The sequence below is a fragment of the Lotus japonicus genome, chromosome 6, assembly GCF_012489685.1.
Source record: "Lotus japonicus ecotype B-129 chromosome 6, LjGifu_v1.2".
In the NCBI taxonomy this organism is placed as follows: domain Eukaryota; kingdom Viridiplantae; phylum Streptophyta; class Magnoliopsida; order Fabales; family Fabaceae; genus Lotus; species Lotus japonicus.
In genome coordinates, this window is record NC_080046.1 from 4,579,814 (window position 1) to 4,593,065 (window position 13,252).

At 35.5% G+C, this 13,252-nt stretch overlaps 2 protein-coding genes across 2 annotated transcripts; one reads left to right on the plus strand and one right to left on the minus strand.

Annotated features, from left to right (window-relative positions):
• Window positions 1-755: 755 nt before the first annotated feature.
• On the minus strand, window positions 756-6,973 carry LOC130724614 (ribulose-1,5 bisphosphate carboxylase/oxygenase large subunit N-methyltransferase, chloroplastic). Its single transcript, XM_057575888.1, has 12 exons — window positions 6,490-6,973; window positions 5,134-5,297; window positions 4,684-4,767; window positions 4,475-4,532; window positions 4,106-4,159; window positions 3,624-3,695; window positions 3,466-3,546; window positions 3,004-3,176; window positions 2,195-2,297; window positions 1,992-2,123; window positions 1,696-1,818; window positions 756-1,191 (listed from the first exon to the last, which is right to left on the minus strand). Exons 1-12 carry the CDS (start codon window positions 6,859-6,861, stop codon window positions 1,105-1,107), a joined length of 1,503 nt encoding a protein of 500 aa, XP_057431871.1. The 5' UTR covers window positions 6,862-6,973; the 3' UTR covers window positions 756-1,104.
• A 1,732-nt stretch (window positions 6,974-8,705) lies between these two features.
• LOC130726159 (uncharacterized) lies at window positions 8,706-12,595 on the plus strand. The gene is made up of 6 exons (XM_057577390.1): window positions 8,706-9,148; window positions 9,917-10,062; window positions 10,748-10,916; window positions 11,622-11,720; window positions 11,992-12,074; window positions 12,168-12,595. The coding sequence occupies exons 1-6, from the start codon at window positions 8,798-8,800 to the stop codon at window positions 12,292-12,294; spliced, it is 975 nt and encodes a 324-aa protein (XP_057433373.1). The 5' UTR covers window positions 8,706-8,797; the 3' UTR covers window positions 12,295-12,595.
• Window positions 12,596-13,252: the final 657 nt, after the last annotated feature.

Sequence of the window (13,252 nt, forward strand, 5' to 3'; positions counted from 1 at the left end):
TCCCTGGTGAGGAATGCACATAACCAGCTCTGCCTATATGCTCACGGCAGGATTTACCAATACCCCAGGCGTTTGGAAGAAAATTTGGTGTGCTAAAGTGCCTGAAAAAAAAATCAGATTTTGCTTACACCTTGTTGCGAAGGAAGCGCTTCCAACGAATTTGAAGCGACATTATAATCACCTCATCCTGACTTCTCACTGTCCTAGATATGATGCAGATATAGAAGATGTCCACCATCTCTTCCGTGCTTGCCCAGATTCTCGAAGACTTCAGTATTATTTTTCAGCAATCCTTCCCCCCTTTGCATGCACTATGTTCTGTTTCATAACTGGTCATCGGGCTGCTCTCCAACCAGCACAATGTATTTTCTATTGGTGTGCTTTGGTGGACGTGGCGTTGGAGGAATGAGCATGTGTTTAGCTCGCAACCTTGGGATATTAATTTGGTTCTCCGTCGAGTGCTTTTTGATACAACGAACTGGATTAAGTGGTCGTCTACATAAACGTTGCTGCATAATCTTGTGGATGTGACAATGGTTCCTCGTTGCTTACTGTTATAGGATCACAGATTGAATAGAATGAAAATTCTAAATACTTTAGTATTAAGAAAAGCCAGAATAAGTATAACTCTGATATAGGAAGCCAGAGAAGCCTTCATGCTTTTCATCAAAATGGTTTTCCTAATATATAGCACTTATGTACATATAAGTTCGTCCTCCTAAACACCATAATTAATATTTCTATAACAAGTATAATTTAAGAATAAATAAAAAGTATAATTCATTTTGTTTCGTCCAGTATCTAAACAGTACAGTGGTAGTATCTAAACAGTACAGTGGTAAATTTGTTTCACACTATCATAAAATGTAACAATGGAAATGTATTTTTATCCTGTTCCATCCCATTTCGTTCTGTTCCACTCTAGTAAGTTCCACCAATCCAATCATAGCCTTAGATTCAGAACATAAAGGACCATCCATAGACAGAAGCAACTACCAGTTATATGTTATCAATAAACCCAGCATGTATGAGCTGAACAAAGTTCATCATATGAAAGGGGAAGATAGATACATCCACAAGAAAACAATGCACCCGTGAATGGCCTCATTTGAAAAAATTCCGGACACCATCAAAGAGTTTGAAGGCCCTTAGTTCACCATCCCTCATATCCCTCAGTTGTCTTCGCAATATCTGCAATTATTATTAAAAAGCAGTGAATTATATAGATAAACAGATATATTACATTGTCAATTTGTAAGAGACTAGTTGTATGTCATTTTTCTTGTGTGACAGGAAAATTGTACAAAAAAAGCACCAACCTAAATTGGGGGTTTATAATTTCATCATTTGATTCCAATTCTTCATTTTCTGGGACGATTGTACACCATACATGCTTGACAACATTCAAGTGCATATATACCAATCATAGTTAACTATACTAAATTCACTCCAAGGCCAGTGTTATGGGATGGAATTACTCGTGCTCATGGAATTTATGTTTATTTGGAAAGTGAAAAAGTGATATTTGTAGTTTGTACATCAATCAAGCTGTGAGTGACTTGAGAAAGAAGTAAGAAGCAGATCAACAAAGAAGCTACGGCCAAGATCTATGCTGCTGCTATGGAATCAAGATCAGCACTAGGAAATGAACTTTAAATATATGCGTAAATTAAATAACGTGCTTTATAATCTTACATATTGAGCACGGTATAATATCCTTCGTTCGCTGGTACACAAGTCCACAGCTAGCTGCTTTAGAAAGAGTCTTCGATTGAGTTGTTTTGGAGAGGTCACATCCAAATCCAGTGATCCACTTGCCTGCAAAAATCATATAAATGCATCATTCATGATAACTGTGATTACCATGCAGGTCAAAGGGTAGGATTATCTCATTTGAAGCTAACAACTAGATAACTCAGTTTTTCAAAACCATAGCTATTGTAAAGGTGAACTGAAAAGGGATGAAATTTTGTATCGAAATTTTTCCTTGCCTGTAAGAACTTGTTGTATTTTGATATACTGGATTCACAGCTATCTAGTATGAATTGCAATGCTTGCTCCTCTATTTCAGGATATTTGAAGTCCTTAGTGGAAGTAATTTTATTCGATGCTGCAGCAGCCATCTGGAAAGAGAACCATTCATAGGGTTATACAACACCCAGAGAGTAATTTGCAAATATAGTAAGAATCAGACCTTCTCAAATTGTCCTCTCATGCTTGAAGGGCTAACAGCTAAGTAAGCATAAGCCATTAACTCCAATGGCCAACCAGTAATTCGGATAGGAAAACACTGAGATCTGATAAAGACAGGGCATTGAAGTTATTTTCAAGTTCAACTAAAAGTACACATCGCAATGATATCTTGAAGGAAAATCCGACCAAAAGGAAATAATGATCTTTTCTTCCTGAAGATTAAAATCTTAAATCAACCAGGAGGGAAGTTAAGTGACAATTGGCTATGGACTCATGGCTATTATGATAATTGAAACTGTATCAGTTAAAATAGAAGTTGGATTAAAATTTGTTGGACCAATAAGTTTCAAGTAAATATAATTATTTTGAAGCATGGAAAGTTGTGAAGGTAGTAACATTCTGTTATCTGTTTTTCAAAGCTTGGAAATTGATATTTTGGAAATATATCAGGCTATCAGCATTGTTCTGCACTTCTAGATGAAACTACTGTGATCTAACATACAGGTACACCGTTTGTAACTTATTGAGTTTGTTTATAATTATGTGTAACTTATTACTAAAAGTCTAAAACACGCAACCATATCACATACTTCTCAATCCTCTTCTCTAGCATAAAAGTGACACTGCTGGTGACAAATTACAAGGCTCTATTTTACATAGTTACTAACTAAGTTCAATAAGTTAGGAACCATACACCAGTACACCACCTCTTAACTAGGAATGCTTCTGAATTTTGTTTTTATCAGAACTAAATGTGAGGAACTTCATCCATATATGTATAGGTAAAATTATGAAATTTTGGGTACTCACCCTGATAACCCATACTTCTTCAGCAGTTCTAACTTCTCCTTGTAGGACCCATCAGATTTCTTGAGTGATAGTGACAACTCAACTGAATCACTAGGATTAGCACCCTCCCTTGTAACAAATCCATATGATAACAGAAGCTCCCCATTAGATTTTTTCCCATATGAAATAAAAACCTGTGTAATTTGATGCAAGTAATCAATTGTGATATCTGGATTTAAATCAAATGACTATGACGAGGCCTAAGTGGTGAAGACTGAAGAATAATACCATCAAACACAGCTCCAATTAATTAACATTTTATTTTTGAGGAAAACTTTAAAACGGTAGAGACATAGTTGTTTTACTCTTGCATATACAATGCATTTTGGCAGGCACAAGGAATCTGCATATCATTTTCTTAGGCCCTTGTTTGTTTTCTCTTCAGTTAGTCTAACAAATTCCAATCCATCAACTTATGTTTACCTGCTCACCTGGTTGATAGGGCCGATCTGTCGTAAAGACAATCCCCTTTGACTGTTTATCATAATCTAAAAATGTCTCCACCTATACCATTGAAAGCATGTTAGAATTAAAATAACTGAGGAAAAACATGGAGGAATCTTGTTTGGAAGAGAACATACATCACAACTATGATTCAGCATATCTGCCCAAGGAACCAAGGCAACCTTTCCATCCATTGAGGGCAAACGAACCTACATGGTAAAAAGATTATGAATTATATGTCCCGCCAGACTGCCATTTGTCTTAAATATGAAACAACAAAACGAAGTCTCATTGAATTAATTGATTGAAATGCCTACAGACACGAAGACAGAAAAACAAGAAAGATATTTTTCTATGAACCAAACATCGCAAATACAACTATTTACTCTCCCCTAAATTAGTGTTGAAATGTTGCGATTTTGAGAACTATGTTTTCTCAGACATGACACATTTCATCATTTGTTTAGTTTTGGACCTTAACTTTCTTTCAATATCAGCTCTGTTATGAATTCATATGTCATTACAAAGACAAGATGGAAATCCTTAGTAGCTAGACTTGTGTTTAACAGAAGAGGCGGCAACATAATTTTGTTTCATTTTATCTACCACATTGACTCACCATGCGAGAGAAAAGAATGCCGAATGACCACTTGAAAGACTCCATGTTGAACACCTGAAAGTTACAAGTAACCGATTTAGATCATAATCACCTGACTGAAACAAGATGCTTAAAATGCAATAATATGTCAATGCAAATATTTACAAAAGAAAATGACAAATAATATCTTGTTAGGAACTTTCAAAGCCATACTATGTATTGAAACCAATTGTCGCCAACATAATCAGGAAGAACCAAATTTAGAAATTAAAACAAAAGAACATGTAGTCCTACTACATGTCTGTGGCAATTCACTTTTCGTTTCTTTCTTCAAAAGTCTGGTTTTCATGAACTATTAACTTCATCCTGTACTCAATGGGAGGAATTTACCTCTTCAGGGAATAAATCAGTGTATTTGGAAAATATTCTGAGCCTCAAATCATTGTATCTGGTGATGAAATGGGAAGTGTGTTAATTATAGCAAGAGACAGGATTATTCAATCAAGAAAGCTCATTAGATTGAGGCTATATACCAAAAAGAGAAATGAACAGACAATAAATCCCTGAAGAAATATAAGGTAGAAACAATTGGTCCATACGTTCCAATGACATTATTAATCCTCTCAATTGCTCTCTCCCTAATCGGAGAAGCTTCCAAGTAGCGATCCAGTTCTTCTTGTGACCTGAAACGACAGAAGTGAATATGAGTAGACCCTAAAAGTTTTTATGGAAATAATCGATTGGGATATTCTGATTGAGGCCAAAATTAAGACAGGAAGAAAATAAAGGGGGAAAAATTAAGAAATCAGAAATCCAGAAGAATAATGCATAAATACTAAATACATGTCATGTTCTAGCTTCAAAATGAAATTATACTTTTAGAAGCCTTGTAATGCATAAATATTAAATACATGTCATGTTCTAATTTTATCTTTCACTTGTAGTAAGATAGCATATCAATCCCTAACTGCGATTCCCATCAATATTCATTTCTCTCATCCTTCTCAGACAATCTCTTACTAGACAATCTCTAAGAACAATTCTTTTACCAGTATAGAAGTGAGTAAGGTTGACGAGGCAAAGCTGATATATAATTTGACCATCTTGAAGATTTCATGAGGCTAGCTTCACTAATGAGGTAAGTTGCAAGCAGTGGCCAATCTGGCACTGAATTCTTTTTCAAAACTTCACCAGCTTCTAGGCAGCTCCACTCCTGACAACCAGAAAACATACAACACAATCCAAACAGAACCATAAAACACCAGACAAAAAAGTAACAAATACAAAATACAAATCAAGTTTGATGGTTCTTATCAAATTTTTGTGTGGACTGAATAATGTAATGCTGTTGACACAGACAGTACAGTAGATAACTACATATATAATTGACAGGCAATAAGCAAATTTCTTAAAGATATATTTTGAAGGAAAACACAAGGGAGTATAAATATTTTACTTCTACTAAATATTGTATAGTTAAATGAACTTTTAGAATGAAATCAATCGGTGTATGTTTGTATTTACGTTCAAATTTGCCAAAAGCACATTCACTCTAATGACACAAATACAAGAGACATGGATTGGCAAAAAGTACATTCAAACTGCATTGGAATGTGCGCTCAACACGTCCTTATGATAGGATATAGCAGAACTTAATACCCTTATGTTTTGTTCAACTTTTAAGCATATGTAAAGGAACTTTCTTGGATTGAATAACCAGTGGTGTTTAATGAACAGACTTTCATTTCAATGCATATAAAATGTCGCGTTCATTTCTAGAATTCTTTGGAACGCGTACCAACATCTATTCGCACTTATGACCAAAACAACATTTGGTACCTCACGACTTCCAATGCACATTCACCCAGGAGAATGAGTGTCTGTTTGGTTTTCAGTTTGAAAGTACTTTCACCCAACGGAGGTCCAAAGCCTCTTTCAAGTTTGGTGCATTGGAACGTGTAATCTCGAATTCCATTGCCTCAAACGGACTTCCAAACTGAAAACCAAACATAGGCTGAACTTGTTGGATTGGGCGAACGTGCTTTCACATTCACCCGATAGAAATCCAAACAGAGCTATTTGTACTTATGCTTTTTTTCTTCTTTTGATAGAAAATGTTAGTTATTAGTAATGTTAGTAAATTAGTCCTCTCAGGTTCGAACCTAAGACTTTTCACCCTTCATCTCACCCAACAATTATGTCCCTAGCTCTTACCACTTGAGCTATCCTTCAGGGATATTTTTACTTATGCTAACAGATATATCTAAACATGGCTTAGATGGTGGCAATTCCAACATACTTTTCACTTAATATATTCCAATCTCACCTGTCTATTTTATATTTTTATTTATTTATGGTTTGAATCAACCTATGTTAAGACAAAGGAAGAAGAAAGAAAGGCTTACAGAATCAGCAGTAATGACAAGTGAGGGAGGCACAAAGAGAAGCTTCTCCCCTTTCCTAACATTCTTCAATGCAACAAGTCCTCTCTCTCCCACATCCACTTTTTCTATACCCATCTTCTGCGGTGGAAGCCCTGACTGCGACAACCATTTCTGCAGAGCTGAAGCGTTCTCTACTGAATCCATATCACAACCCCAAGGAATGGCTGAGGTTCGGCTTCGTGTGGCACCATCTGTGCTTGCAGAGACTGAACATTGAACTTGGTGCTTGCGTGACACGGTGAGGTGACGGTGGCCTAGATGGGTTTTGTGAATTGTTGGAGTGAAGCTAGGAAGAAGAGTGGTGGTGTACATGATCCTTGAAGCTTCGACCATGGCTGTGAACGAATGCAGTGCACCTTATCTGATGAAACTTGATAGAACCGTTGCTATAGAGAAGGTGCTGCTTTGAGTAGTGGTAGAATCACCACGTGGTCCCAATCCCAATCCCAACATCATTATTTACTCATCAATATTTATTTTTTTCATTCACTTTATTTTTATTTTTATTTCCATTCACTTTATTTATTTATTTTTATCTATTCTCTTTGTTTTTTTACCGCAAAAAGAAATTTTATTTAATGAGGAAGCACATGAGAACAACTATTTCATACCTATAGCTGAAGTGGTAGGAGCTGGGAGACATATACATTGGGTAGGGGGAGGTCCGAGGATCGAATCCCGGCGGGCGCAATTTATTTTTTCGATGTACCAACAAAGTAGGTAAATAACATAACAAAATCCACTCAACACAAGCAATTAGAGCCCACCTCTTGAAAGACGATTTATTAGGCATGATTGTATAAGCGTATACAATACATTTATGTTTATCCATCAATCCATTCTTATACGTTAAAATAATGGTTAATTTAATCCAGCCTACAGAGATGAAAATATGTCTGATAAGATTATGACATATAACCTACTTTAAAATATATAATGCACTACCACTACCACCGCAACCACCACGCTCCACCATCCCCGCCTCCACCACCACTCTTCACCACTATCACCACCGCTTTCATCATCGCTGCCACCACAACCACCACCATCCTTCGCCACCTGAACTACCACCCTCCACTTCCACCATCGACGCCACCACTAGTAATGCCATGCCATCATCACTTTACACCACCACCACCACCCTTCACCAATGCCACTACCACCCCCACCCTATCACATTCTTTAACAGTATTTTTTTTTCGATCTCTTCCAATTTTCGTAACACTTTTAGAAATAAATTCTTTTCGAATTTTCTCAATATTTTTTAAAAATACAGATGTCATTAATCTCCCGATTAATGTCTTTGGAGAAAAATAGGAGAACAAAGAAGAAGAAAAAAAGTTGTTAGTGAAAGAAATGTATTTTCAACGACAATAAATATAGTTTATATTATAATGATATTTTTACTATAATTTGGTTAAAATTTGATACTTTTTCCGTTCTAAAAAGTTTGTAATTTTAGGTATGATTTCAATATCCCAAGTAGTTTGTTGTTTTAGAATGTCAATGCATTTTTCCCCTTCTTTTTTTTCCACATATTCCCCCATTTAATACATTTTTTTCTCACTTATCACCTTTCATATTAACTAACCACAACTCTTCTATATTAATTACCTTCTTCTTTATCTAAGTATAATTTAATAGTTGCATGTCATTATAGTAAAGTTAAATAAGGGTAATCTACTCAAATTATACTATCAATAACTAATTTCTTACTCTTTGTACCACAATCTTAAATTACAAACTTTCTGAAACGGAAGGAGTACTCCCTCCGTTCCTATTTAACTATACACTATTTCTAGCTGAACTTTGAACTTTGTTTCTAATTATCTACCACTTTATAAAGTTCAAGAGAGCATTAATTATACTTTACCAATTGTACCCTTCATTTATTGGTGGTAGAAAAATTGAAAAGTTAGAATCAATAATAGAGATAAAATGTATAATAGGAAGTTAGATTGTAATTTTAATAAAATAATAACATTAATTACTATTTCTTGCAACAACTTTAAAGTGTGAGTTAAATAGGAACAGATGGAGATGGAGTAATTTTTATCACGTAATGTGTGAACTATTTATGTTGATAAATTCGTGTTTTTCAGCATTACCCCGATTGAATAGTAGTTTGACTTGAAAGTTGAAACTTTGAAAAGGAAAAAAAATGTTTAAGACAATGCTATCCATTCTTATTTCTTAGTCTTACAGTGACACAAGAATAGCCATACTTGCATAAGCTAGCAGCTGCAATATTCCATTCTTCACTTCGATTATGTTGCTAGCTAAACCCAACCTCATCTCTTGCAACTTCCCCACTCTCAATTCCAGAACCTCACTGCATCCCCACAACCCAAAACTGACCAGAGTTTCACTTTCACCACCAATACCCTCACCCTCACCCTCACGATGTTGCTTCAAAGTACCTCTTCATGCCAAAACCAATTCCAATGCCCCATTTCCAGCATCAAGGAAAATGGGTCTTCTCCATGTTTGTCACACTTCCAAGAAAGAAACTGATATTGAGACCACGCAGGGAAGAGACTGGACAACCTCAATTTTGCTCTTTTTCTTATGGGCTGCTCTTATGTACTATGTTTTCTTTCTCTCCCCAGACCAGACCCCGGTATGTTGGTTTAGAACATCAGCAAAAATTTCATTCTGTTTCAATGATTAGTAGAATTACATTTAGTAATCTTAGCTTTATAGTTTATTATTATTAAGTTTGTGAAAATGAATTTCAAAGTTTAAAAGAATGATTTTTGTTTGGATACTAAGATAGAATTACTTTTGAGCTGTAAATGTAAATATATTTTGCGGGTCTCACGCTTAGGCTGCAGTTGGAAAACTGATTTATGCAAGCTTACTATGAAAACAACTTATGACCTATCTATAAGATGTATTGAGTTTATTTTCACAAGCGACTCAGATTAGTTTACGAATAAGCGGTTATATCTACCTATGAATTAGGCTGAGTTTATTTAAATAAGGTTCACAAACTAATTATGAATAAACGCTTATGTGTGAAGCACTTATTGCCAAAAGTGATTAATTGAGAGGTTTACCCAAAATTCCAAATGCACTCTTAGAATGTTGTAAAGTCACTCTAAGTGGTGCTATCATTTTGTTCTACAAAATTTTGACACTGATCATTATTGAGCCACTAATACCCTTATCTTGAAAATTATTTACCAGCCCAAAAAAAGAATGAAAAATCGAATACATTATTTGACTAGACTGTTTTATGCTAGAGTAGCATCTTCAAGGATTCATCAAAGTCAAAATTTGGCCCTCTTATGAGAGCATCAAAGTGGCCTTTACCGTTTTTATCTCCCACCTGGTTTTGTTTTTCCTTTCCTTTTGTTTTGATCAGTGAGACTAATTTTTTGTTCAGACAAGGGACTTGTATTTCTTGAAAAAGCTCCTGAATCTGAAAGGAGATGATGGTTTCAGAATGAATGAAGTGCTTGTGTCAATGTGGTACATAATGGGCTTGTGGCCACTGGCGTATAGCATGCTGCTACTTCCTACAGGAAGGAGGTACTTCTCTCTTATATGAATATTTCTCCTAACCATAGATTAATGTGGGACACTGTCAAGGATCGACTTACCTAAAAGCTGTATCCAGATGGAGGTGCATGAATGGTTTCATATCTACACCTTTGCCATGCATTTAAATTACATACGTTTCTGAAAATTGTAAAATCGATTGGATTTTGTTGATATAGGTCTTTCTAAGCTTGCTATATGTCTATAGATATTTCTTTAAGCCATGCCAATATTCTGAGTTAATTTTTCAATAGATATTTCTTTAAGCCGTGCCATTCTCCCTTTGGATCATATTGCCAAACTTTCAAAATACAAACACTGGTTGATTTAGAGATTTTGTGATGCAACACATTCGGCCATTGATTAGAGGGTAGCCAAATAAGTGTTTATAAAGGGCATAACAACCCTGACCTCTAAGCTAGCTTTGGGGGGGGGGGGGGGTTAGGTCTCTTTTGAAAATAGTAGTTTCAAATGAGATACCCCATTCGTGCTATGTAATTCCACATTACTGTTATGTTAACTTCATAACTGATTTAATGCTATTTCAAGAATTTTACAAGCTTCCACATGAAGCGTATTATATATATAGAATGAATGATTTACTTTTCGCTTTCATATTTTTTCTATTTAACAATGCCTGGATATGATTTCTTCTCTTCTATTTGTTGTTGTACAGCTCCGAAAGCAAAATTCCTGTTTGGCCCTTCTTGATACTTTCATGTTTTGGTGGTGTATATGCCCTTCTTCCTTATTTTGTACTATGGAAACCACCTGCACCTCCTGTTGAAGAAACACAGCTAAAAACGTGGCCTTTGAATTTTCTGGAATCAAAAGTAACTGCAGTTGTAAGTGCTCAGCTTAACCTAATCTTGCAAAGTTGCTGCAGATGGATCATTGTAATCCAGACCAGATAACTATTACGAACCCAAAAGTCAGAGTTAATAGAATTTATTAGTATTGAATGAAAAGAATAGGAGAGTAATCTCCTCCAAATGTTTCCCCTTACAACAGAGCCACTTCTCTGTTTTCCCAGCTCTACAAATTGAAAAGATGTCCCTCTAATCTTACACCCCCTATTTATATATCTAGTTAATTGGGAATCTTCTCACATAAGAAGGTTATTTAGCCTTGGTATTAGATGGAATCCATCTTTTTTGCTGTTTTTTGTTGCCTCATCCCATTATTTCAATTCTTGAACTTGCCTGATCTTTTAAAGCACTATGAAAAGTTGAGAATGCAGCAAATCAGTTGCAACTTGCAAGTGTGAAACTGAACCAACGATGATGGCTTGGATTAGTTTTAAAACTCCCTGAACCCAAGTGATTTCATTTAGCTTTTATGAATCCAATTCGAAATAGTATGCCCTCTATATGTACTAATAATCTTATAGGAAGAACCCGGTTATAATGCTCCAAAGTTACTTTATGTTGAAGCAATTTATGCTTATAAAAAAAATGTTGAATGAATTTATGCACTGTATAGCGTAGTCATACTAGACTCATCATTTTTTCTTATTTTGGAATCAGTAACTTACCTCAACTATGAAACAGATTTCGCTTGCTGCAGGGATAGGACTCATAACGTATGCTGGTTTATCTGGAGATGATGTGTGGAAAGAATTTTACCAGTACTTCAGGGAGAGCAAATTTGTAAGTTCATACTCAGCATGTCATATAGTTGGCATTACTTGCCATTTTATTTTACAAGCTTTAGCAATGCCTTGGACTCTTCTAAACTTCCTATGCTGATAGGCTTTTATTGTTGTTGTTGTTGAAGTTCCCACCAACAGTTGCTAACTAGGCCGAATATATGGCTAAATTTGAAAGCTTCATTTTTGCAGTCTTCTATGCTTATCCATTTTTCATAAAATAGGAATTTGCAATACTCTTTAGGTGCTAATATCAGGTTTTCGCGTTGCAGATCCATATTATGACCATTGATTTCACTTTACTTTCGACATTGGCTCCATTTTGGGTTTACAATGATATGACTACTCGAAAATGGTACTTTCATTGGCGTTTAAGTTTTCGCAGAGATCCTAGTCCTAGTTATATGAAAGGACATATATTCCAACCTAATGCTATTCCAATATGCAGGTTTGACAAAGGTTCTTGGCTTCTTCCTGTATCATTGATACCATTTCTGGGGCCTGGTTTATACCTTCTCCTACGGCCATCCCTATCAACAATGGCCATTTCACAAACTCCTGTAGAACCGGAGTAAATTCATTTGACAATGCCAGGGAATGGGAACTCACGTTTTTAATGCAATTAAAATTGAAATATTGAGTTTGGTTCAGAAAATGAGTTCACTATACAAAGTCCACACCTTAGTGAGAGTAGCTCACCACCTATTGAGGTCCTTCAGTGTAGGCATCATCTAGGGATATAGCACTTCTTTTCTTCTACTGCTATATGTAATACTTCCTTTGAGAGAAGTTCTACAATGATCTATATTTTTAAAGCAAGAGCAATATTGGTTAAGCGACACCATTTAGCTAATGCTAATCTTACTTATTTCTCAAGTGACTCTAGAAATTCAACTTTGAAACCTTTGGAGATCTACACAAGAATAAAAGAAGAGGAGCTTCCAATCTGGTTACTGTAGGAACAGTGCAACATAGCCTGTCTTTTTGGTTCAAATACACACCTAGTTCAACGGAGGAGCCACATGACGCAAGAGCTCTGTGGCCTTAAACATAGACAAACATCTTGTTCATGTATTACTAAACTCTCACTGATTTCGAGTAAAGTTACTACAGGAAAAGTTAATTTGAGTCCTTTCAAAATTCTCGTTCATCCAGTTTAGTCCTTTTAAAATTCTTTTTATCAAATTTAGTCTTGAAACTTAGTAACTATTTCATGAAGAGACTGAGAGTATGGTGCAGACACAGCTGCAACCTTGCCATCATACTTAGTTGTAGCCCCGGCGGAGGAGGGTAAAGGAGAAAAACGACCATCACTGCCTACACCATAGCGGTAAACCTAGGCATAAAAACTAGTTGGATCAAATGGTTGATGGACCTATAGTAAACTAACAATCAAATTTAACTAGGTGAGCATGTTGACCAAAAAAAAAAAACTAGGTAAGCATAAAAAATAAAAACAAACTAAGGTTAACTAACAATAAACAGGAAAGGAGAAATATAGGTCATTAAATTTGATTATTCTCCTTTATATTT